Here is a 26,294-nt window from a genome sequence, read left to right on the forward strand (position 1 = left end):
ACTTTTCGCATCTAGAATTTGTAATCTGTAATTTTCGGGAAATCCCTTAATGATTATTAGGTTAAAAGCATTCTAAAAAGTAAATATAAAAACATGAATACCTTTTTTTAAGAGCTCTTAAGCTATAGTATAGAAATATAGTACTTATGTAGGATATAATATTGTATAAACTTTCTGAACTTTTGTAAACTTTGTCCTAAGTATAATTACTATTTGTTTTGTATTTGTTTCATTTTTAAATAAATATTAAACTTTTTCTGGGAATATAATTGGGCAAACATTCATTAATATAATGTATGCCTCTGGTTGCTGAAAATTTGCAAATTAGATTGATGGCTATTTCATCGAAATCAACCCCCAAAACGAGGCCTCACTGTCCTCTGAACAAAAAAAAACATAAAATTCACTTGGCGCTTCCATCAATTTCCCGATTTAAGCGCTGACAACAAATGACATTGGCGCCGGGCCATCGTGTAGCGGTATGTTTGTGCGGACTATTAAACAAATTACGTATACGCACTGTTGCTCGCGTAAAATATTTATGCGTGCTCCCAAATATATTAGCATACTTCTGTGGGCTGTGCGTGTGTGTGTGTGAGGGTGTTATGTTGCGTGGGTGTGTGTGTTTGGGTTAGATTAGTAAATAAAATGACATGATTTTGATTTTTCCCCATTTTCTTCCAAAAGCCAAAAATCAATGTGAGAGAAAAAAATTGAATAAAAATGACTGCCGGAATGATGAGCTTGTTAATCAGATCACATAAATTATAAATTGACAAAAAAAAAAAAAAAAATAAATAAGAATAAGAAACGCGGTTGGGCCTTAAGAGATTGGGGTAACCCCCAACCCGAAAATCGGTGACAAAAACCGTCGAATTGCAATGTTTTTGTTTCATAATCGACGCCTCTTCGTGATTCAATTGATCGAGATCCTGCTGCTGCTGCTGCTACTGCTGCTAACCGACCACAATGGACGACTGACACTTACCAAGGAGCCGACAACAGGTGAGTCCAATACCCAGCCCCCATCCATAAAACACTTCACACTCCGCATTCCGAGTGCAGCTCTCCGACCTGGGAACCGACCCGCAAAACTTCGGGCAATAATCATAAACTAATGGCGTAACATGGCAGGCGTGTCCGCATTCCACTCCAAAGGTCTTTTCTACTTGACAAAAAATAAAAAAAAAAACTTGTTGAGTTCGAAGGGGTTGAGATTGGGGGTGTGAGACGATGGTTCGGGATTTCCACGGCCAAATCCCATAAAGAAAATCAGCAACATGAAATATTAAAGTTGGTAAAACACGCGAGAAAAGTTTTTCGGTGGCGCGGACGACTCCTTGGAGGATTGTGGCGTCAGGCAGGAGCGGCTGGCCCGGCTGGCCCGGCCAGGATAACCTACCCCTTGCCATCGCTTTTTGTGAATGTTTTATTTTCGGCAAACGCTCTACGCCTTCTGGGGGTTGCTGCCAACTAATACTACTACACCCCCATGGACTCCCTCTCCTGGGGAAGGATATAGTCCCCTTGCATGTACATTGGCTATTGCGGGGTTATTGCGTCGTTGATTTGGCTAAGCGAGGTTATAATTCTAATTTATTGTAAGTGAACAAGTCACCGGCACGGTGACGGTCGCCTATCTCATTATAAGAGCCTCAAAGGAACTGATTTTTGGGCTGGCAAATTAGAGCACGAATCCTGAAGTTATACTTGTTCCTCCAAAAATTATACCACCCCCGTTCGAATGTCACCACCTGCAGGATTCTCACGTTTGCTGACAACCTTTTCAATAAATGCAAATACAAATTTCAAGTTTTTTCTTTGATGTTTGGTTCAGTAGACCTACTTACTATTGGGGATAGAAACTTGAAATTTTAAAATAAAGAAATTGGATAGCATAGAAGTGAAGATATCCTGGAAAATGGTATAGCTTCCACCACAATCGATAATAAATTAATGTTAATTTTGTTAAATTTGCGAGAAATTGCGGGAAGATAAGATAAATGACGCGTACTCTGGCATATCCTGAAATCAAATTCCTGCAAATTGCAAACGATTATTGTAAGTGCGGAAGGACCCGCATGAAGCAATTCAAATGCTTCCTTGCAGCATATTGGATGTGTTTGGCCGGAGTGCATGGGACAATCAATCAATCCGAGACACATCAAGCGGTCATCCCTCATTCATCAGTTCCCAGTCCTTGTGTCTTTCCACTCTTCTGTCGTATGTCCTGTGTCCCCTGTCCCTTGTCCCATTAGAACCTCCCAACCACACACAATCATCAACTATTTATCCCCAATTGCTTGGAAAAATCAGTCGTAGTGCAGGGCATGGGCAAGTTCATGAAACCCAACCAGAGCAAACCGAATGCGAAAACTTTGCACACATGACAGAGCAGCTGGATGGGGGGAGCTGCTGGCGTGTGTTGCCAGGAAATGGCGAAATAGTGGGTGGGATGGTTGGGATGGTTGGGCTAGGGGGGTGCCTTGGGTGCTCTGGCAAAAGGCAAAAGTCCAAGTCAAACGACTAAGCGGCATGTCGTCAATAAATTTTCCATTAAATTCAAAGTAACCCAAAACAAGCAAAAGCGAGGCACAAAAAAAAAAAAAGAAAAAGGAAAACCTACCAGCAGAACACTACATAACTTTTCCTTGTTACGTGCCAGTGTGTGTGTGTGTGTGTGTGTGGTGTGCATGGGATGTGTGGGAGTTGGGAGTCCTCGTTCTTGAGTATGTGTGTTTGTTATTGGTATAGCTTCCTGCTTTCCGCTTGCCTGCCTACTTCGGCAATTGCCTTCAACTCAAGCCTCTTATTCAATTTTCGCTGGCGTGTGGCGCCATCTATCGCCCACCGCCAACAAACAAAAGCAACACCAACATCACTAGCAACAGCAACAAATGGCATCCAGTGTTGAAGATATTGTTGCCGCCGGCAATACACTGCAGGCTTACCAAAAGCCAAGCTACGAAGGCAAACCCACAACCTCAGAAATTAACAAGGTGGGTGGGGGGGGGTTTTAGGTCCACATCCATGAAAATCGAAGAGCGGTATACCCTTACCCTTGGCAGTAGCAGACATTACTTAAAGTACAACTTTGTCCTAACAGAATTAGTTTTAACTTTAGTTGGTAGAATCTTTTTGCCCCAAAAACTAACTTTTCAAAGTTAGAGTTTCTGAGTTCTGAAACTTCTTTCTTCCAAATATTATTTGTTTATGTTCTGTGAGGAATTTTATTGGCTGTATATCCCTAAAAAAAAGGATATATTAAAAGGACACATATTAACATTTTTGTTACGAGATTTTTTTCTTAGAATTTCTATACAAGAATTCCTCAAATAATCTCTTAAAAACTAAACGCATATTGATTTTTTATTTTTTTTTTTCAAATACAATAAATTTTTGTTTGGGAAGGGGGGAGGGGCATGATGGGCCGGAAAACCTTTTTATTTCCACAACCTTTCCGATGGACGCCACGTCTCGAAAATCCCTTTCGTGGAGAGGGTATTGCGACAGCATCAGCAATAAGTTTTCTTTTTGTATCTTTGTTGTTGTTGTTGTTGTTGTTGTTGTTGGGTTTATTCATATGCCAAACAGCAAATCGTTTGTTGCTTTAGCTATTGTTGTTGTTGTTGTTGCTGATGTTGTTGTTATTCTTGTTATTTGTTGTTGTTATCGTTGGAAGCAAGAACCAAAAAGCTGCCTCCGAGTGCTCCATATTCATATGCAAATAGCAAGCCACCCGAAGTAGGACCTTTGTTCTTATCTCATATTGTTGTTGTTTGTTGGCTGTATGTTGGCTGTATGTTGTTGTTGTTGTATTTGTTGTTTTTGTTTTTTTTTTGTGACGCGTTGGCGTCGACTGCGTAACTGGCGCCCCAAAGCTTGATTTCAATTTTCAAGTGCTTCCTGCTGCGGTTGTTGCTGTTGCTTCTTATTGTTGTTTTTGTTGCAAACGCTCTGCTATTTGACATCTCAAGCAGCGTTACAAAAACAACATACCACCCTCTTCTCCCATCATCCTCCTTCGACCAAAACGAGCTTCTGCAAAAACAGTTGAAATAACAACTTGAGGAGTCAACGTTTTCCTTGCCACAATGACTCCCAGCCCAGCCCAGCCCAGGCCCAGCCCAGGCGCAATAGAAAACAGAAAATCGGCTCATCCAGACCACAAATGCAAGCCGTTTCCCCGCTCTTGACTGGATGAGTGCCCCACTACGATGATGCTATGCGATGTGGCGATATGGCAATGGCCATGGCGAGATGGCAATGAGCCTAAAATGCTCCAGGCGCCGGCTTAAGAGAGCGCATCACCCTGGCAGTGAAAGAGACAGCCATTGGGGGATAGAGGGTGCTTTGGGGGATTCTATCTGGCAGACTTGGGTGCCGGAATCTGGAGCTCCGGGGATTTAAGCCGAAAATCGCCATCCAAACAAGCTACAAAGGTTGTTACACTTCAAAATACATCATCAGTTTTTATAAATACAAATAAGGACAATATAGAAGGGTGTCCTTGAAGGATTTTAAATAAAACAAACTAATAGTTTTTCTGATTAAAGTTTTCACACATCCTTGCCAGTTATTGCCAATGGCCGAATGTTATGACGTTGTTTCCGCTCCTTGGTAGGATCCTGCGTCGCATTACTTGCAGCACTTTTCCGGTTTATAGCCCCCCACCCCCCCATTGAAAATCCTTACCGCTGTCCTGACAGCTTTAAACTGATTGCTCGCTGTTGGGTAGCCTCGCTTTTCCACACACATACTCACACACACATACTGACATATACCGACACTTTTCCCTGCCACTGTGTTTGTGTGAAAATTCTCGGAAATCAGTTAAGTACGCCATGGACCTTTCCCCCGGCGGCTGTTCGCACTTGGCAGGAAAGCAAAGGTTCGTTTTTTTTTTTGCTTTTTGGTGGCGCGGGTGGCGAAGAAAAATCTTTGGGAAAATATTTTATAAATTTCATAATCTTCTAATGGCAAAGAGGGTCGAAAGCCCACCGAGATGAGGTGTCCGGGAAACATATTTTCTTCCTTCTTTTTTTTTTTTGTCGTCCTGACAATTAGACGAAAAACATCCCCTTTCCGGACACGTCCTTATCTGACGCGTGAGGTATAGAATAAGAAAAAAAAATTCTAAAAAATTCTATTAGTTCAATTGCAACATTTAAATGGTTGGAAGGTTTTTCCTTATCTATGCCACTAATGAGGGAAGCGTTTTTCCGGAAAATGTTTCTATTTAAAAAAAGTGCGATAATTTTAAATGAAATTAAATGTTAGCGTGACAAAAGAAATCAATTTCGGAGATCAGCCATGTGTGCTTCCGACATTTTGTTGCTTTTTCGGGAAACTTGCAACTTGCAACTTGTGGTTAGAGATCCTATACAGTTTCTTTGAAAACCCGTCTAGACGACAGTGACGAAAGGTTTTGCGGTTCCGCCTCATTGTGTCGACCAATAAGCGGTTTCTAGAATCCAGCCAGACAAGCAGTCTAATAAAATGTCATAAAAAAAAAGTATACCATTCATTACAGGTGACACATCAAGAAGCTAACCACCTGCCCCGACTTAAATATGGGAATTTTCAGAGCACGCATGTGGTGTGTGATTTTTTACCCATGGTATTTTTCCGCTTGGTCGACACATAAGCATATTAAGGTTCCAACTTTAGAATCCCCCCCAAGCTCCCAACTCGAAAGTTCAAGGAGCAAAAAATAAATATATGTATAATATGGAAAAAAATAAAGAAATGGAAAAAATGGTTGAAAATATCCATCCCCCTTAGTCAGCATGATATTTCATATTTCATTTCTCCCCTTGCAGCATGTGCCATGCGTCGGATTCTTCGAAATGTTTATATATAAAATAGAAAAAGGAATATTAAAAATTGTTCGAAATGGAAAAAAAAAAATGAAAGCAAACTTGCACGACCAACCCAACACCGCCCCCTGTCATGGAGTCCGAAGTGCTGCCGTTTGGCAATTAAAATTATTATTAGAAGTTAGTTGGCATGAATTTGCGTAGCGTTGGCGCCGCATTAGAAAAGTTTTTCCCATTCGGGCGGGCGTGCCTTGAAGTTTTGCGCCAAACTGGGCCGAGAGTGGTGGTGGGCCCAGTCTACTGAGCCATAAATGAGGCGCTTTAAAAAGCGGGGCAAGCGCGCCTTGAAATTAAACTGGGTATAAAGTTTAAACTTTGTCAAACGTGGGCTGGAGCTGGGTGACATGGCGTTTTCATTTATTTATTTATTTCAATTTTTTTTTATGTTTTTTTTTTTTGCGCCCGGCGTGTGCGACCCAAATGCCAAGAGCCTTAATGTCATATTAATACTTTGGCAATTAGATGTGTTTGCAGTTCAACTGTTTATGGCCATAAACGAGCGGTGGTGCAGCTGTTGCGGTAGTTATGAGTCGACATAACAAGCTGCATAAACCCTGGGAAAGTTTTAATTTTGAGAATATTTGGCACTAAACTCCATCGTTTAGTGGCTTTCGGATATGAAAGAGTTTTATGTTTTCCTCTCCAATCAGAAGCATTTCGTAATTTATTATCCAAAAAAATAAGTAGTTTTCAGTTCCAGCTGCTATAAAATGGCTTGAACTGGTTCTATCCGATCAGCTTTAAGCCATCACTCATTGAATTCATGACCGTCTAACTCTATTTATAAGCCCACCAATTGTTTGGCCATTCTTTGATATATCCAACCAATTTGTGGGCTCTGTTCCTGGCCCGGAATTCGCTCGCCACTCGCACCACTCCGCCAATATTGTTTGTCATTGTTCGTTTTGACTGTTTTACGCACAAAAGCAACAATAATACCAACTGGCAGTGGCCAACACTTTGCGAAACACAATGAAAATAGCACTTACAACTTGAACCTGGGCCCTGCCACACCACATCCTCCCTCTCCCGGGGGCAACTCCGGCCGACAGTGGCCGACAGTGGCAAGTACAAATAAAATCCATTAAAAGTAGTACCACGTGTAAGCCGAGTTCTTTTTTATTTTTTTTTTTGCCTATTTATTTCCTTGTGTGCGCGCTTGTGTTATTTATTTATTTTTTTCGCATTAGAATGACGCATATTATTGACAAACAACGGCCGGCAGCGGCGAAAAAAAGAATAAGACGACAGGTAGACAGGTGGACAGACGGACAGAGGCGGTAATTGACGCTTTGGTCGTGTTGCAACAAAACAACAATACAGAAAATTTCCAAAGGCAAAGAACTTTGTGTCCGATGATGTCGATAGCCAAGTCCCCCATAGCCCCATAGCCCACCTGAGCCGAGCTACGGAATATGTTCACTCAGGTCGAGCAGAAAAGTAGATTTCATAGTTGATTTGGGAGGGGGAGGTCTACTATTTTTTGTCCAGTCATTGTGTGGCCAAGAAAATAAAACAATTTATGGTACCAGTGTGTGTGTTGTGTTTTTTTTATTATTTTTTATTAAAAATTAAACACGAGTTTCAAGTAGTTTGTTATTTTTGTTAGGTGAACCCAAATGGAATAGTTATGACCAGACAGAGATTATGGCGAGTTAGAGATTCTAAAAATTATAATCCTTTACGTTTATTTTTTGGAATTTAAAGCTTAAATACTTTATGGGAATATGATAAGTCTGTAATAGTTTTCAGTTGTTGATTAAAATTGTGAATTAAATGGAAAAAAGAGTTATATTTTTGATTTACATCCAAAGTGGTGTCTAGTTAACAAAAGCCATTTATTTTTACGAGTGGATAAATTATATGGGGATAGGATAAGGACCGGCTGGCCAGTGTCATTTATCTACTCTTGTTCGACTTTGAGTGACAACTCTGAACTTTTCTCACCTCCACCGCCTCCTGTCTTTAGACTCCATTATTTTTTCCCATTTTTCTGCCGTGTCTGTGCTGTCATTTGAAAACAACATTATTACTACTATTATTATTATTATTGCGAGTATTATCAGCCAGTTTCGAGTTCATTGAATTTGACTAGAGAGACTGTAGTTGGGGGGAGTGGGTGGTGGGGTGGCTCTGAGTGTCTGGGTGGTCCGCCTAGGCGCCCAAAGAAATGGAAGTAGAAAGAGCAGGAGCCTTGCCTTCCAGGCCAGGCCAGGCCAGACCAGCGAAGTGGGTCAGCGTAATCAACACAATCAGTGGCCAGGAATGCCAGTGTCTAAGCTCCACCCGGACTCTGCCCGGACTCTTCCCCCTGACTGTCAAGCTCATCCCATTGAAATTTCTCCGGCTAACTTTCGTGTTTGCGTTGGCTTTTCTCACCATGGCAACACCAAGAACAACAATGATGATTGCAATAAATGAAATTAATGCGTATTTGAAAAAGCCAGACAGGCGAATCAATTGACAAAAATGGAGTGGCCCATTTTGGGTGCTAGAGAAGGCAAAAAAACGACAAAAACAACATAGCCCACAGAGAATAAAAAGTAAAAATATTTTCGGCATGTCTACGGAATGTTCTGTTCGTAAACATCCCATCATAAAAAACGGCATTTTGTTGCTTCACGTCATTTCTTTACCAAATCCGTATATCTTGTGCTGGGGGCTGGCTTCTAAATTTAGACCATAAACTGTGATAATGGCGAAAAATGGCAATAATAAACGTTTGGTTATTCAAACTTTATTATTCCCATTAAATGGCTATTTTTTGAGTGATATTTCATGTATTTTTTTTGTCGGTTTGAGAGACATCATGTCCCAATTGAGTTCGTACATATGCCGATTACAGGCCATGGACTTAAAAAAAATATATATCCAAATACAATATGCAGAGCGAGTAACGACAGTTTCAATTTGGGATTTTCGGAAATCAGCACTGGCATTTAATAAATTTAATTATATGCATAATAAATTGGGCTTCAATGAACTGGAAAATGGATTTTCCGCCGAACTCGATTAAAACACTTTATTATAATTAAATGCATGGCTTGTGAGAAATAAATCAAATTTTAATAAATTTGATTTGAAATGTCGCACATAATCAATTAGAAAATTGGATTTTTTGATGAATAATAATTTGAGAGAAACAATAACAATTTAGGGTAATATTTAATGGAAAATTAAGTACCATAAACCAAGAAGTACCAGGGCATATTGCTCATTAATTTGTATTCCACGCTTACCAATCAACACTACACCAGACCGGGCCGGCCAGGGCCGATCCCAGTCCGATGACCGTCAGTCTGCCGCCAGTCTCGTCGGAATCTTTGTCCCGATTCCAGACCCATTCCCAGTCCCAGTCCAATCCCATGAATAAATCGCGGATTGAAGTGACCGACAATGAATGCAGAGTCGCGGCTGGTGCGGTGGTGCTGTTAACTAAATAATAAAATGCATTTAGCATAATTTGCTTAATTTCATAAATATATAATTATCTCTAGCGATGTCGGTGGCGTGGCATTGCATGTGTTTCAGGCATTTTTTAGAAGCCTAGCCAAGCGCAGAGGACCCACGAAATTTTTGTGCAGTAAACCCACTAAAAAACACTGAAGAAGCTCGCCATGTCCAAGATCTGAGGTGTGGGCTAAGGGTGTGTCCGCTTGCAATTAAATTACGCCGAATAACAAAAAAAAAGTAAAGACAGTAACTTAAAAAGGCAGTAACGAAAAGCCGAAACTCAACTAAAAAAGCATTAAATAAATGGAGAGCATGAAAAAGGAATAAATAAAAAAGAAGTCAGCTTGCAAATTGACACGAGATATGAACACGGACACGGACGCGGACACGCGGACAGGCGGACAGGCCAAGCAAAAACTTGGCTCGGGTTTAACACTTCTTGGCTTGGCCATGGCTATATGGCTACATGGCTAAAACTGAACATTTTTTAGGTTTCTTTTTGTTATTTTTGGTTTTTGAATTATTTTTTTTTGTTTTGGTTTTGGTTTTTTATTCAGTTTGCTCCTTTCAGTTTTTTGCTTTTTGGCCAAAACCCCACTTTACCTGCTGCTGGGGCTCTCTGGGTCTGGGGATCAAATGTTCGTGCAAGCTCGTTAAAAAGAATTTGGTTCACTTGTTGTTTTTGGACGCTGCTGTTAGTGGTAGAGCTGCTGCTGCTGCTGCTGTTGTTTTTTTAAGTTGCTATTGGTGGCTTTTTTGTTTGCTCTTACATTTTTATTTTTTGTTTTTGGTATATAGAGAGTAGAGTGCTCTGCACGCTGCCAGAGATCGAGAAGTCCACAGGCTGTACGCTAAACTGGTTTTTCGACTGCATTCTTTTGGGCCACGTTTATTGGCGCTGCCAGTTTGGAGCAGGCTCGCCTCAAGTTGCCCGGCCTGGCCCAGCCCGGCCCAGGCCCAGGCCTGGCTGAAAGGCGAAATTGAATCATATGCGGTGCAATTTCTATGAATTTCAGACAAGCTCTCGTGCGCCTTCTATACCAATCTTCAGCTTCAACTCCTCTTCCACAACTGGCTGGCTTTTGTCTTTAACCCCCACATCCTACCACCTCCTCCTCCAGAGTTCCTTTTTCTCAGATCCGTGGCACAACTAAATTTAGTTTGTTGTTCTTTTCGAATTTTGTTCACGTTTCGCGCTTTGCATGATTAATTGTTTATGCAAATTGCTGCCTGGCTTACATATAAGGCAGCTACATATCTGTGTATCTTTATATCTCCATGGGTTCCGCATAGTAGTTGCTTCGAGAGCTTAACCAAGTATTCGAAACAGTCTCTGGCATAATGGATTTAATTGCCATTTGTTAGATTTGATATTGATTCTTGACAAAGCATAATCCCACTCACTACACATGTAGATGGAGGAGGCTTAGGAGAGCTCGGTTACTATTTAATTAATACTCAATTAGCTCACTCGCAGCTCATTTGCATAAATATGCGATATGTACGAGTATTTAGAATTCATTGCGGCTTACATTCGATATCAATGCGAGAAACGTGATTAACTTTGTTTGCAAATTAGTTTCGGTATCTGTATCTGTTTCGCAAAAGAGTCGCTACAGTCAGTGTGTTGGCGTTGGCGTTGGCGTCGTCTCTGGGGTTAAAGATAAAGTTTTAATTAACATTACAGCTAATCCGCTTAGCTGGATCTTGGCTAATAATCTGGCACAGTGCGCTTAATTGCCAAAGAATACTAGACTTGGTCAAGACCACCGCCAGACTATGGAAATATTTTTTAATGTTTTCATTTCCAGATTTCTTCGTGGTTTTTATTCTATTCGCATGCCCTTTGGTCAGCTCGTTTAATGGCCCAAAAATAAAGAAGTTTCGGCCACGAAATGAGTTCCGTTTGGGGGGTTCCTCCGACTCCGCGAAACAATATATATTTAATGATGCCGTTTATCTTTTTGGCATAACAAGTTCTTTCGAGGCTAGTTTTTTTTTCTTTCTTAAGCTAGACTAGATAATTTATCAAGCCTAAAAGTTGGACCCACTGTGGCTTCAACCGTTTGACATTTGTGAGCCAAGTCAAAGTGATACACGAATTAACATAGTTAGAGCCAAGTGCACGACTCAGCTCGGCTCGACTTGGCTCGGAAAAGTTCATTTGCACGCATTTCCAAGTGCACTTATTCTCGCTGACAGGTAATTGTAATAAATATAGCGACTAATTACCGGGCGACTTATCTTAATTATGCACAGCACGGCGCTAAAAAAAGGCTAAAGTCAAAACAAATTCTAATGCAGGTGGATCGAGTGTTCATTTAGAGTACATTTAAGAGTCGATGCCGGCAAAAAATCATTAAAACTCTGTAGGTAGTCGTTACTCAAAATAAAAAAAAAGGAAGAAACGAAAAATTGATGAATTAGTTGACAGGATTCGTGCTGTCGTGGCAACATGGTTGCGAGCACGTAGCAGTCGGCGGATACGTATTTCTAATTAAATGGTAGCTGCTGCTGCTGTTGCTCCTCCTCAAAAATCAACTAAATGTATCGTTCTCCGGCTTTCCAGCTTTGCAGGTCGCTCCTGCCCTGCTCCGGTTCTTCGACTTTTCGCTCCGTGCTGTTGCCATTGAGTGTCCTCTGGTGCCATCAAAATGGCTGCCGTGCGGCCATGTTGTGCGGTGTGTGCTCCACCATGTCCCTCCTCCATTGAAACGTTAGAGGAGAAAGGACCTCTCTCGCCCACTACTCTCCTGTGTATTTTGCTGTCATTTGTAGGTATTTCTGTTGTTGCTTTGGTAACTAATTGTCATATTGCCCCCCGGGAGGAATGACAGCCGCACAGCCGGGCCCTCGGGCCTGTAAGGCATTGTGATATCGCAAAGCCTACATATTGTATAGGATCCCCTGCTCAGGCGGAAAGTGCGTATGTGATTCAATTTTATTTTTCGCTTTTTTGCTTTTAAATGGAAATGCCAACATCAATTGAATTATGAGAAATATGAAAAACATTCCATATTTGTTTCATATACATATTGGCAAGTGGCGATGGCAGCGAAATTAATGCAGAGAAAGAAATTTCGCACCAAAGGTCTTAGTTTTCTTTATTTTTAGTTTTTCTTTAAATTTAAAAAGTATTAGTAATCTATAATCTTTTTATATGCCGTGGAAGCTGATAATCTGTCATTTTAAGAGTTTTTTTTCGGTGCTGTAGGCCAAGGGGGAAATAAGGAGATTTCGGATGCAGACTCTCGAGTCCTTTGTAGCAGTTTTTCCAATAATTAATCACCACCAGGGCCCCAAGGCTGTGTCCGTTGCCAGGCAAAGTGATTTATGCAAGTAGTTTAATGCCCGCTTACATAATAAGTGGTGCTGAATCTGGAGCTGGCTAGCCGGCTAGCTGGCTGCCCGGCTGCCTGTCTGGATGCCTGACTATATTCCGGAACTCAATGGGAATACACTGTGCGTATACGTAACGTAAATTACCCTGACAGCCATTATGCAATGATTCTTTTGGCCCGTGCTCGACTCAGCTCGACTCAGCTCGACTCGGCTCGCTTCAATTCATTGTATTTACATTGTATTTCAGCCTTAATTAATTGGTTTTTATTTTTGCGATGGCATTACCCAATGCTAGGGACTCGGGACACGGCTATTGACAACTACAACCGCAAAAACAACATTGAATATGTCGTTTCGTACAATATGGGTGGATGGGAAAAAAAAAGTCAAAATCAGAGTTTACCCACACAATGACACACTTGTTGATTTGCGAGCCTAATTAATTTCGCCTCCGGCCAAACTAATAGAATTTGTGGCCATCTAATAGCGAAACCCACTTAGCAACGTTTCATTTGCGACACATTGCGTATACGCAGTGTTGTCCACAACAGCACGTGTCAGATCCGGGCAGATTAGACGCCCAGAAGTATACGGCCAGTTCCCACTCAATTTGGCTGTTATAGAAACTAAAGAGACACTCGATAGAGGACACCATTCAAACAGGAGCCATCCATCCATCCATCCATCCGAACCGAAGCACTGGGCTGGCGTCCAATATGTGTCCTAGCAACGTGGCCCGTGGAATAAATGACAAGACAATTTGTTCTGGCCGGGCACAGGTGAGCTCGTGGCTCTTCAGGCCAGGATTTCGAAGTGGAAAATTTTTATATTTTTTATTTTAAGACTATGAAGACTGGCTCTTCAGATGAGTTATGATGAAAACAGGTTGAGAGTGTCTCCACCCCAAGTGGCTTGTACAAAATACCAGAGAAAGATTTTGTTTTTGCATAACTGAGTGGCCCAAACATTTAAGAAGATTACCATTACTTGTGCTTTGTTCTGGGAATCTATTGAAGGGCGATTAAATTTAAAATTGCTTACATCTTGAAGTCTGTTTCTCTTTAAGTTTCAAAAGCAATCGATGTAAGCCCGAGTATTGTGAATAATTTGAGTATTGTTGTTTCAACTATTGGCCAATCAGCCAACTGGCATTAACGTCTGCCAGCTGTGCACACTTTTATGTTTATCAACAGCTATAAAGGCTCTTAGCATTCCCCATTTCATTATACATAATTATAGACTATTATATTAAACTTGTTTTTTTCGTTTGGTGGTCATTGAAAATTTTGCCAGGGGCGCTTGGCCATTTACTGTGAAATTTGGCAAAACAAACAAACAAATAAACGATCAAAGCGAACATCGAAAAATATCTAAAAGCAATTTACCACAAAAAAATAAAAGAATCGATTTGCGAGCGTGAAGATTAGGTAGGCTGGTGCCCATAACATGTGTGTCTTCCGATGATGTTGGCCAATTAATCACTTACTTGAGACCTGGGGCCAGAGACCTGGTACCTGGGACAGTTGTAATCGCTGCTCTCCGGCCGACAAATCGACCGAAAAATGATTCGCATACGGAATCAAGACATTTCATTTGCCTAATGATGCATTCGATTTGAATTTTTTCCCTCGGCGCAGATTCAATTTGTTAATTAAATTCTGTTACAGGTGGCGGCAACGGCAAAACTTTTTCACATGTTTGGCCCAAAAATATGTTTGCCAGGCACATTTGCTCCAGCTTCCAGATCCGAGTCATGATTTATTGTTGTTTGTCGAACGTGAGCGAGCGCCGGTGTGCCAAACTTTTTCTAAAGTAATTTGCGACAAATCATAAAGGCATTTGTTTTTTTCCTCCGCCCTGACATGCGGTGTAAAATTTATGCGTTCTCATGTGCTTCAGTTAGCAGGCAGTAGAAATCAGCGGATTATATAGATATAGATATAGATGTGGATGAAGCCGAAGCTGAGGCTGAAGCCGTCTGTTCCTGTCAAAAGATGAACAGGAAAAGTTACTACTTAAAATGGCCAGGGGCTCTGCACCCCAGACACATAATTAACACTTTGATATAGTTTTGCAGTTTTCTGTTACAAAGTTGCAAAAGGTAGTGGCGGATGGCAGCTATGTAGATCTAGTTCAGGCGCCAGGCAAATCCATCCATTAACATAATTACGTAAAAACATAAAATTATGATGTAAAGCTGACTGGCAGAGGCATCCTGTGCCTGCACTGGTAGAGTATTCCTGGCTGACTTAATTCCTGGCCCTAGCTGCCTTACTGCCTTGCTGGCTGATTTTAATTTGTTTTGAACCGGGCTCGAGCTGAGCAAAGAGCAAAAACCAACACGTCCTGCAGTACATCATCGTCATCATTAGCGCGAGCACCGTTTCCTTCCACAATGATAGCGAGCTCACAAAGGGAGGGTTGCCTGGAGGATGGAGGGTGAGAGAGTGACGTTAAAGGGGAAACGGCAGCTTCCTTTGCATAAGCCCAACTGGCTGGGTGGGTAGCCTCAGCTTCTGCTTCCTTATGCCAGTCCTCAACGCCACTTCCTTCAGCTCATTCATCTCGTAGTGGGGAAACACTCAAAGAAAATGTTTTAGGAACTAAATAACATATTCTTTTTCCTTGAATTTAAACAGATTTAATGACTTACTATGTCTTTATTATTTTAGTCATTTAAAATATAATTAATAGGCATTTTTTTAAGTGCATTCACAAAAACGCACCCGTACACTTATAAAGACATTGCTGGATAGGGTGAACATAATTCAAGTTGAGCTCGTGGCACACGGAACTGGGACTTGGACCCAGTCGGGATCTGGATCTGGAGTTCAGCTGTCGCGGCTGGCAGTTTCACTTCACGCCATTGGGCCCGTCTTCTGGGTTTGAAGGGTCTGCCAGCCAACAGCTCCTGCGGCTGCTCCTTCCCCCTGTCCTTTTTTTTCGTATTCCTTTCCCTTTATTTATTCTCGGATATGTATTTTTTTTGTAGTTGTTTTGGTCTGTTTTGGTTCACCCTTTGCCCAGCAGGAGGGAGAGAATTACGGACCAGAGCCCCGGTTGGCATTTTCGGGGACTGTGCTAAGTGTTGCCTAAATTGTAATTATACTTTTGCGTTTTAAGCTATTTTGGCATATTTATAAAGAAGAGGAAAACATTCCTCGGTCTCCTGTTTCGGTGCTGGTTCCTGTGTCGCGCTGTCTCTCCTTAATTCGAGTCAAATTGAAATTGATATGATAAAGTGCGAGCGCGTGCTGAATGCCAAGTTCCAGGCATGCCCGTAATTTGCCAATTGCATTTTAAGCAGACCACTCAAGGGCTGTTGCTGGTGTTGCTTCTGATGTTGCTGTTGCACTTGCTGCATGGTGTCACAGTAAATTGTAAAATATTCATTCGACGAGGGGCAGCCGCCACTGGCGATGGCGATGGGCATGATTTTGCGCACACGTGGCGTATGCGTAATGTTGCAAGTACATCCCAGTTCCCAGTGGTTCCTCTGACTTGCGTTCGTGGGTGTCGGCTCTCAGATCCTGGAAAACTGAAACTGAAACTGTAACTGAAACAAAAACAGAAACAGAAAAGAACTGTATAAATCATTTCAATTACATTTTGCTGCTCGAGCTCTGTGACAGGAAGATGAACTGAACTGATGGTGATGGTGGCATGGCATGGCTTGGCTTGGCTTGGCTTTCGGGAGAAGAAAACTTTTACCAACTTTGAGATCTTGGCCGGGAAAGTTTTCCCCAGTTTCGCCACTTGACATGTTTGGAGTGTTGATGGCTCGGGCGCACACTCAACTGCTGGATTAACAATTGAAATATGCCAAGTTGAACGCATCAACTTGGAACACAGCCACATAATGTGGCAATTAAGTTGAATAGGTTTCCCCAGCATCAGAGCTGCACTTGTGAAAATTTGAATGAAAAATAGACAACAAATCTAGACTACGATAAAGTTTTAAAAACTATTAAATAGACTTGAATATAATATGAATGTCTTCTCTTTTTTGTATTTGCAGGTAATTATACTTCAAAGGATTATAAACTATATAAAGGAAAGAGGAGATCTATGTGGTAGAGTAAATATGAATAATATATCTTGTAGAACAGACTTATATATATACTGTAATTGTAAGAATTTTTTCGAGTGTCTGGATGCCCCAATAAAAGTGCCACATCGTTACATCGGGCAATCGTTTGGCTCTACTTTGGCTTGCCTTGTCAAAGTCATTGATATTGCGGACGAATGGACAGACTGCCTGGCATAAAGCAGAGTTCACATTTCACTGAGCCAGCCCCAGACCCATCCCCAGTCCAAGTCTGGCCGGCCGGCTATCTGTGACAAAGTTGCCCCGGCATATACTGGCAAGCTGGCAAATGCTCCTCGTGATTCGGCTTCTGCTGGCCAGTGCACCGGCCATTATTTTATCTCTAGTCCATTATGTCTCCGCTAATATGCCAGGCATCTCCTATGGCCCAGCATTGGCCACCTTTTTCTTTTTTTTCTGGCCATCCACCCAGCTGCCTCTCCTCCACTGCTCACCCCCTCCTCATTTCCGTTTCCCCCTTTCAGTTTTATGTGCTCTACATAATCAGATATGGCATTTTATTTCTCTGGCAACGATAACCGAGCTGGGCTCTGGTGTTCTACCCCTCCTTTATTTTCGGCGCACGTTGTGTGGCAAAAGGAGAGCCAAGCAAAATTAAATGCAGATAAATATCAAATAGAAGGTTCATTGTTTGGCCTGGACTGGACTGGGGATCGGGGATCGGGGATCGGGTATAGGGGATATGGAAAGTGGGATCTGGTATCTCTGGGACCTGGAAACCTGGGGTGGTGGCACACATATTTGGTGGGTAGCATTGTTTTCCCTGCCTACCTTCTGAGTACATCGTATCTCTTATGATATATTTCGCAACATTTATCACAAGTTAATTTGATTTTAATGAAATAAATTCAGACAGCCGGGCAGACAAACTGGAAACTTTTTAGATTCCAGAGGGTAGATAATGTTAATGAGTAAATGCGAGGGAATATACATATATGTATATATATCGTGAGGTCATCAGGAGAAGTAGTTGCTTCTGGGGTAGGGTTGTTGCCACGATCAATTTTCGACAATATTAAGCTATTCCCATTACTCGCAACGTTGTGCAAACTACCGCGGCAATTAAAAGGGCAGCATCGAGGCACAAATTTGTTTAGCTTTTTGGCGGTTCTTGCAGCTGCTACTGGCTACTGCTCCTCCTGCCACTGCTGTCTCGGCAACGTGACATGCATTTCGTAGTTATGTGAATGCATATAAGCCTTTTTTTATACAGAATTTTATGGTTACATTTTTATTTGCCGGTTTTTTTCGGCACACCAGAAGAAAAATAAAAAAAAAATTAACATAAACGTCAGCGGCGCATATTTTAACTCGGTCAAATTGCCGGCGTCCGGTCCGGTTCGGTCCGCAGTTCTCAGTTTCCCAGTTTCCCCGATCTGCCACGCCTCCTTTTTTTTTCCGTCATTTTGGCCGCCTCCTTCCGTGGGTCGTTTGCATAAACAAATTTGCAGCGCCATTTGCCGGCCGGTTTCAGCTTGGCCTGAACATTTTTTTCTTTTTCGCATTTTTGGCCAGAGCGGCGCGGCGTTTGTCGCCGGCGTGCAGTTTGTTAATGAAAGTTCCCACCATTAGAAACAGGTTCGGTGCGTTTCGGTTTTTTGGGTCTTGGCCGGGGACGGCCCGATGCTGATTACGCAAAAGTATGCTTTTTTTTTTTTGTCGGTTTCAGTTTCGGTTGTTTCTTTAATAATTTTGTTGGTGCTTCTGAGACGTACTTATGCAAATTGGCGCCTGCTGTCTGGGTCATTGAATGCTCCGGGGGTACATTATTATATTTAGAACAAATGGCTGAATGGGTGATTTATTTTCGCGAAACAGGAACAAGTATGAAACAAGCTGCGACATGGATGCCGGCGAAGCGAGTTCAACGCACTCCGTTCTAAAACGTAGAATTCCACTTTCGTTCCCCAACCCGCCCAACCGGCAGCGAGCGCTGAGACGTGCCAAACTTTAAGGGTTGCTTCATTAAGTGTGGCAGCCAACGTCGAAACCCTTTTAAAACCAAATTCGTCCTGATCCCAAAGAGACGAAAGGCTCCAGAAAAGAAAAAAAATTGGAAAACAGGAAAAAAGTCTATCATGGTAATCCTGGAGAGCATGACATTACAACAAACCGGAGAGGACAAAGAAAGATTTGTGGAAAAAAAAACGTAAAATAAATAAAAATCCCAGAAAGATAAATGAAAGGTGTGGAAAACCAAAGGATACTAAGCCAAATGTAATGACAGGACGAATTTGAAAGTGACTATTTTAAATTACAATTCCCCATTCAGGCGCATATTTACATTCAATTTGGAAATTTTACTTTTCTTACTTTTGGAGGAAATCAATATCCAATTTTATGAGAAGATTAATCTAAATGTTTCAAGTCCTTTATAGGGCTTTAAAGGAAACTTTCTTCGAGAAGGGAGAAGTTTAAGAACCAGGCCCATGAGCAAACCCTTTTGTGGACCTTTCCGATGATAACCCTTTGTCAGTTTCGTTTTTGTAGGACGAAGAAGGGAAAAAGACTTTCCGAATACTTCGTGAGGTCTATAATACTTCAAGTTCGATTCCCTTTTGATTGCTTTTGTCGTGAACTGAAGAGCCAGCAACTACATTAGTTTCGCTTACACTAGCTCCCCGCCTGCCACGCCCCCCGGCGCAACTCAATAAAGCCATAAAACTCGATAAGGCAATCAAATAACCGTTCCCCCCTTAGATCGTCTGCTCCTTCGAGCTGGCTGGAGTCCGAGCTGCAGTGGAAGCTTCTTTCTTACCCCCAAGTCGTCGGAAGCCATAATAAAGAACTGCCAAAAAGCAAACGCTCTGTGGAAGACGCTTTGTCAGCGCTCTCGCTCTCGCTCTGGCTCTGGCTCTGGCTCTATCCCTCTTGACAGCTCCCTTTCCTGTCACTCCATAATGGCGGCTATTGTATGTCAATACAAGAACTCCCACACACTCCTATACACACGCACACTCTCGCACTTTTTTTTGCAGTGTATATAAGACTAAGGTTTGCTCTTTACTTTTTATACCCCGATTGTGGTTAGGTTTTTTGTGTTTCCTAAAAATTAGATATTCTTCTGGACGTGCTTATGTATGTGGTTTCTTTTTTTGCCAAATGTCTATCTAAAAGTTCAATGATTTAATAAAAAACAAAGCTTTTTTTGGCAGACATTTGTAATTTAAATGATTAACTTCAATTTGGCCAAGAATTATACTTCTTTCTGTATTTTTTTTTTATCTTAAGCCTCATGGTTAATAATCTGTTCGATGGCTTAAAGATATTTATTTTGAGTTTAAGAATGTTTAAGAAATATACAACTTTATAAAAATATTACCCTTTAGAAGTCTGAAAAAAATACTATATAGTAAATTATAATTAATACCTTCAAATAATACTACTATCCTAAAGTAGTAGTACAAGATATCCTTTAAGTCGCTTCTCTGCCAATATTCTTTTATTTTTTGCTGCGTTTCTTTGAGTTTTTTGTTGAGTATTTTTTTCACAAAAATCGTCTGTTTTTGTTGCTGCTGCTATATACAGTAGGGAGCAAAATTGAGTACATGTTGAAAATTTGATGTTTAGGTGCTTATAACACATAAACGCGAAAGTAAATGGTAACACCTTTTTTTTCTAAGATTATATATCTTATTCATAACAAAATGGCATATTTATTTTAACCATTAAAGAAGCCGTTTACTAGATATAAATTAAAATCAGTAGCAACATGCATATACTCAGTTTAGAACCTGTCGTGATTCGAACTGTATTGTTGCTTTTATTAAAGAAACCCCTGTAATAATAAGTCACCTTTCACCATCATAACTCAGAGAGCGACACGTCAAAGAAAGTTTCTTCATTGATCTAAAATTTTCTTTTTGTTTTTGTGATAAAATGAAAAAAACATCGTCAGATCAAGAGAACAGCATTGTTTCTTTAACAAATCAAGGTTTCTCAACGCGTGCCATTGGAAAAAAACTTAACATAAGCCAATCAGTGGTGGTCAGAGTCCAAAAAAGGAAAAATGTGAAGTCAAAAAATTTAAGTGGTCGCCCTCGCCTTTTAAAGGACTCTGATGCTAGGCTCATGATGCAAAGAATGAGGAAAAATAGAAATTTAACCCCGAAAGAGGCTTCGACGGAAATCCAAAAAAATGTCAGTCGATGGACAGCCAGAAGGGCTTTAAAAAAAATAGGGTATAAGGCAGCCGTGAAAAAAAATAAACCATCTATTTCCAAAAAGAATGCTAGGGCTCGCCTCAAATTTGCACGAGATCATAAAAATTGGACCACAGAACAGTGGAAACGTGTGATTCAGAAATAATAAATCACGTGTTTCCCCAAACGTGTATTGCTGGCGCAGACCTGGGGAAAAGCTAAATAGAACCCATATCAGGGAAAGTGTGAAGCATGGTGGGGGAAATGTTATGGTTTGGGGGTGTTTTACATGGTGGAACACAGGGAAACTTATCAAGATCGATGGCATAATGCATAAAGAAGACTACCTAGAAATCCTGAAAAACAATCTACCCGATTTCATAGAAAAATGCGCCTATCCCGAACAGGAATTAATTTTTCAACATGACAATGACCCGAAACATACTGCCAAAATCGTTAAAGGTTGGCTGAAAAATCAAGTTTTTACACTTATGGATTGGCCTGCTCAAAGTCCCGACCTCAATCCAATAGAAAACTTGTGGGCAATTGGGAAGCGACGGCTAGGACGATATGAGGCAGCCCCTAGCAATCTGGACGAGCTTTGGAGGCGTATAGAAAACGAATGGAAAAAAATTCCAAAAGAAATTATCCAAAATCTGATAGAGAGCATGCCAAGGAGACTAAACAATGTCATTAAAAACCAGGGTCTTTGGACCAAGTATTAAAAATATCTTGTTTCCTTTTTGTGTCATATCATCTTAGTCTGAGTATATTGCATGTTGCTACTGATTTTAATTTATATCTAGTAAACGGCTTCTTTAATGGTTAAAATAAATATGCCATTTTGTTATGAATAAGATATATAATCTTAGAAAAAAAAGGTGTTACCATTTACTTTCGCGTTTATGTGTTATGAGCACCTAAACATCAAATTTTCAACATGTACTCAATTTTGCTCCCTACTGTATGTACAATTTGACGTCATGCTTGAAAGCGACGTAAATCACCAAGAGAAAAGGCTAACGCTCAGGCTTAAGGAGAGACTGAGGGAGAGTTTTAAAGGCTGGGGGAATCACTTGCGTAGGCCATAATAGAGTTGCAACGGCTACGTTCCTTCCCGCATTGTCGACTTGTGTCATAATGATGACGACGACGACGATGACGATGATGCCATGATGACGTAGTTGGGGCAGCAGACATTAAATTGACACACGACCACCGGCAAACATACATACTCGCAACATTCGCAACATTCGCCACATGCATACGTAGGCATAACGAAACTCACTGAAAATCACGTTGTCGTAGGCCATGGTCGAGACGTCCTCAGCGTGTCATTCATTTTGCTTTTGTTTAAAGTCTTTTATGGCATTTGCTGCTTGCCTTTGCCTGGCCCTTCAGCTTCATTGTTGTTGCTGCTTTGATATCTGGTGTGCCTTGCCATCAGCCTTGGCCACTTATACCAGTTTCCTCGGTTTTCTCAGTTTCCCCAGCAGTAGACAGTAGACAGTAGACACCACAAACTGCAACAGAAATTCTATTTAAATACTGAGAAAAATAAAACAAGGATCAAGAGTTTTATATTTAATGAGGGGGATTTATTAAAGCCTTGACTTTCAGATTTGGTTTCAGAAGCTGAAAGCTTAGTGTCCTTTTAGTTGGTACAACTTCCGCTTAATTAAAACTACAATTTTTTGGCCGTGCAAAGTAATATTATATTTTCTTCAACTTTTCCCGACAAAACCCCCTTAAGCCCAATCTCTCCAGATTGCTTTCAATGTCTGTGCCCCTCCCCCTTTTCCCTGTCCGAAGTTGTCTGCGAGATTTTGCGTACGCTTCAGTTGACAGCATTATAATAATGAAGTTTGATTGGATTACATTGCAGCGGACATGAATGCAAAAACATTAACACAGTTCCATCTCCGCTGCATCCTCAAAAGAAATTGGAAGCGAAACTTTTCATAATTTCCAAGCAGTTAGTAAAGTTTCTCTCCATTTCGTTTTTGTGACACTGACAGGATCAGGAGGATGAGGACTAGTCGGCGTGAGAGAGCGGAAAATGCGGTCCAGACGTCGGCCATCAAGAGTTTGACGCCGGAAAAAGGAAGCTACCATGGCCAAAAGTTTTTTCCCAGTATCAGGCAAACTCTATGAAGCGCTTAAAAATTGTATTTACATTGACTTCCTTGGCTTTTGTGCGAGTAGATGCTTCCGCTTTTCAGGGGGCCGATGAAACTGAAGTTGCAACCAAACTTGAAGCTTAAGTTAGTCCTGGCTGCGGGGGCAGGACATCAGATGTCAATAGTTTTCTGAAGTTGAAAGTTGAGCAAAATAAATGACACTTGAGGAATACAACAGCCATAACCTTGTATTATATTGAAATGAAAATATTTGCACTCGAAATACATATTGCATTGGAGTGTCCTTCCCCGGGGGGTCCTGGGAAGTGAGACCACGCTGTGTGCATGAAATCTGACGTTTGAATTCGTTTCGACAATGAAAATATGGGTCTCCGTTCATTGGGTGAGTGGAGTGGAATAAAAAGCCTTTCAAGATGTTGGGTGTCTGTGTCTCTGTCTGTGTGCTTGTCTGACATCTAAATAAAATGCAAAGCTTGTCTGAATTGCTTTTCAAAATATGATTGACATTTGTCATTGATAGCAGTGCTCCTCCCTGCCACACACCACCATGCTCCCAACCCCTAAATCCTGATCCGGCTAAGTGAAATTTCCCGTTTTTCTCCGCCGGCAACTTTTCGAGAGCTCCCAGTGTTTTCTTCTTTCATGAGATGTACATTTTGTGTTTTTTTTGTCGCTGTTCCAGTATCATTTACCCATCACGTCACTCGACGTGGTTGTCGCTTCTGCTGCTCTTGCTTTTAAATTGGCATTGCTGTTGTAGTTGCTGCTCGCCTTAGAAGCTCGCTGCCAACTTCTCATCGTGTTGTTATTTTTATTTACATATTTGCTTAAAAGCTGCAACAGCAAACGACAAACATTCAGAAGCCAGAGCCAGAGGAGAAGCTGAAGCTGATGCTGATGCTGATTCTGATGCTGCGATGCTGAAGCAGCAACCGCAATCTTTGCCTTTGCTCGTTCTGCTCATTTCGCTCGCTTCTTTTCATTTTATCAAAAACGATTTTTGCCATGCTATTTTAGCTACGGTCGGGTTTTTGTGGTTCCATCAGCTGCCAGCAGCGACAGCTTTGTTTCTGTTGTGGTTTTTGCTTTTATTTTTTTTTTTTTTTGCTATATATTTTCTCTTGGTTGCTCCTTTTTGTTGCTGATGCTGATGCTGTTGCTTTAGCTGTTACTGTTTGCCGGCAATGTTGTTGCAGTTGTCGAAGTTGAAGTGCAATTTTAATGCAAACAATTGAAGGTGAAGCGTGTAGAGCGCACGCAAGTGGAAGTGAATACCTACCTGGCTTTGCCCTCAACCTCTACCATTTCCCCGCCATCTCCGTCGAAGGTTTCTTGGCATCTCAGAAGCCTTTTCCAATCCCCCCATGGACCCTTTTCAAATATTTATTAGCACAGCAAGAAATTTATATTAATATTTAATGAATATTGAATAGTTTTTATTATTTATGATTGCTTATAGAAATATTTTATTTATATTTTTTATATTTTAAGTATTTTAAAGATTCTTTATTACCTATTTTTTGTTAATGGAAGTCATGGACACCTTCGAAATAAGAACCAATTTAAGTGTAAGAACCTTGCCCCACCCTGCAACTGATGTTGCTGCTGATTCTGTTGTTGGTATTGCTGCTGTTTGCGGTTGGCGGTTTTTGTCGATGACGGCAGCGTCTCTGGTCGCTGATGTTGGCTTATTGAAATGCATTTGTTCAATATGTTGTTCGACATGTTGCGCGCAAGGCAGCCAGCCAGCCAGCTTCGATGGTTGTTTGGATGGTTGGATGGCTGGCTGGTAGCTAATGTTGTTCCTACTATACTCCGGTTTGATGTTGTTATTGTTAGCCGAAGTTGCCGCAGCCACAGAAGTGGAGTGCAGCCATTCGGGGCAAATATTGACAATGGCAATGTGAGTGCGAGTGCGAGTGCGGGCATTGTGGGTGTAAGTTTGTAGCACTATTAGCTATTGTTTGCCTTGAAATGGAGCTACAGATGGAAGTGGAAGTGCTGCCTGGCCTAGTCTCTCATATCCCATCTCACATCTCCCTTCTGCCGTTTGTCGTCTGCCTTGTGCCTCTTCACATTACGTATACGCCGCATGGGTCCTTGTTCGCATCTCCACGGCATGTGTGGCTGTGTGTGTGTTTGTGAAACTAAAGTGACGTTAATGCGTCAAAAGTGGTTCGGTTTGCCTCGACTTGGCTTGGTTGTTTTGGTTTGCCTCGGTTTGACTTGTCGTCTGCCAGTCAATGCATTTGTATTTGCATTTTGTATTATTTACAAGTTGAATGCAAATAGTCAGGTAGGAAAACAATCGCAGAAGGACGCTGAATATGCAGGAGTAGAATCCAGACCGGATTTCATTGTTGCCAACAATTGGCAACATTATCGTTGCTGGTGGTCGGTCTTCTACTCCTCATGGAGAACAACAGAAAACCGTCAGGAACGCAGAATGGGGAAAAAAATCAATATTAACTGACAGTATCTATGACAGATGGTTCGGCTTTGGATTGCTACATTCGTTTTTCCATACGTCTGCGTCCTGTCTGTTTATTAAGTTAAACAACGCAGTAGGGTAAAAAAAAATACAAAAATAAAATGTGTGTGTGTGTGTGTGCGAAAGGATTCATAAGGATTCCAGGGGTACGCACCAATACACTTGATACACACTCAAGACACTAAGGAAAATTCTGTTTCTCGGCAAGGAATTAAAGGATTTTTTGTTGATCTTTGAAAGGATTTCTTGTCCTTTTTTTTTTGCAATTATTTTCCCACTTTTTCCCAGTGTAAAAGCATACCAGTTACCTTTCTTTTGAAATGTATATTGTTTATTTTTTCGGTGTAAAGCTTATATACATCCTGGCTGTTATTTAATACATAAGGACCATTGTTATTTGGCCGCTGACGCAGCGCCCGTCGTCGGATCTCAGTCAAATGCAATGGGAATTTTGCAACCCTCCGTTTCCAGGAGCAGGCAAAAAGGAGCAGGAGTGGCGAAAGGCAGCAACCGCAGTGGCAGCAGCAGCAGCAGCAGGAGCAGCAGCGACGTCAACTGAGGCAGCAGACCTCAGACATTGAGTGTTGAAGCTCAAATGTCGCAATGCAATAAACTTTGGCTGACATTTGTATCTGTGTGTGTGTGTGTGTGGTGCGTGCGAGTGTGTGTGAGTGTATGTCATTATTATGCCTGTCAGGATCAGGATGCGATGGTACAGGGGTTGAGCCGAGAGTCGAG

At 41.4% G+C, this 26,294-nt stretch overlaps 1 protein-coding gene across 2 annotated transcripts in view; it reads left to right on the forward strand.

Annotated features, from left to right (window-relative positions):
• LOC6501646 overlaps nt 1-26,294 on the forward strand; it is a 59,944-nt gene that overhangs the window by 2,234 nt on the left and 31,416 nt on the right. For both annotated transcript variants that reach the window (XM_001955634.4, XM_032456255.2), the window contains exon 2: nt 688-1,005. In XM_001955634.4, coding sequence (XP_001955670.2) covers nt 882-1,005 — 124 coding nt within the window. In that variant the 5' untranslated portion in view covers nt 688-881. The remainder of the gene's footprint in view (nt 1-687; nt 1,006-26,294) is intronic.

Source organism: Drosophila ananassae, chromosome 2L (genome assembly GCF_017639315.1).
Source record: "Drosophila ananassae strain 14024-0371.13 chromosome 2L, ASM1763931v2, whole genome shotgun sequence".
Taxonomy (NCBI): Eukaryota; Metazoa; Arthropoda; class Insecta; order Diptera; family Drosophilidae; genus Drosophila; species Drosophila ananassae.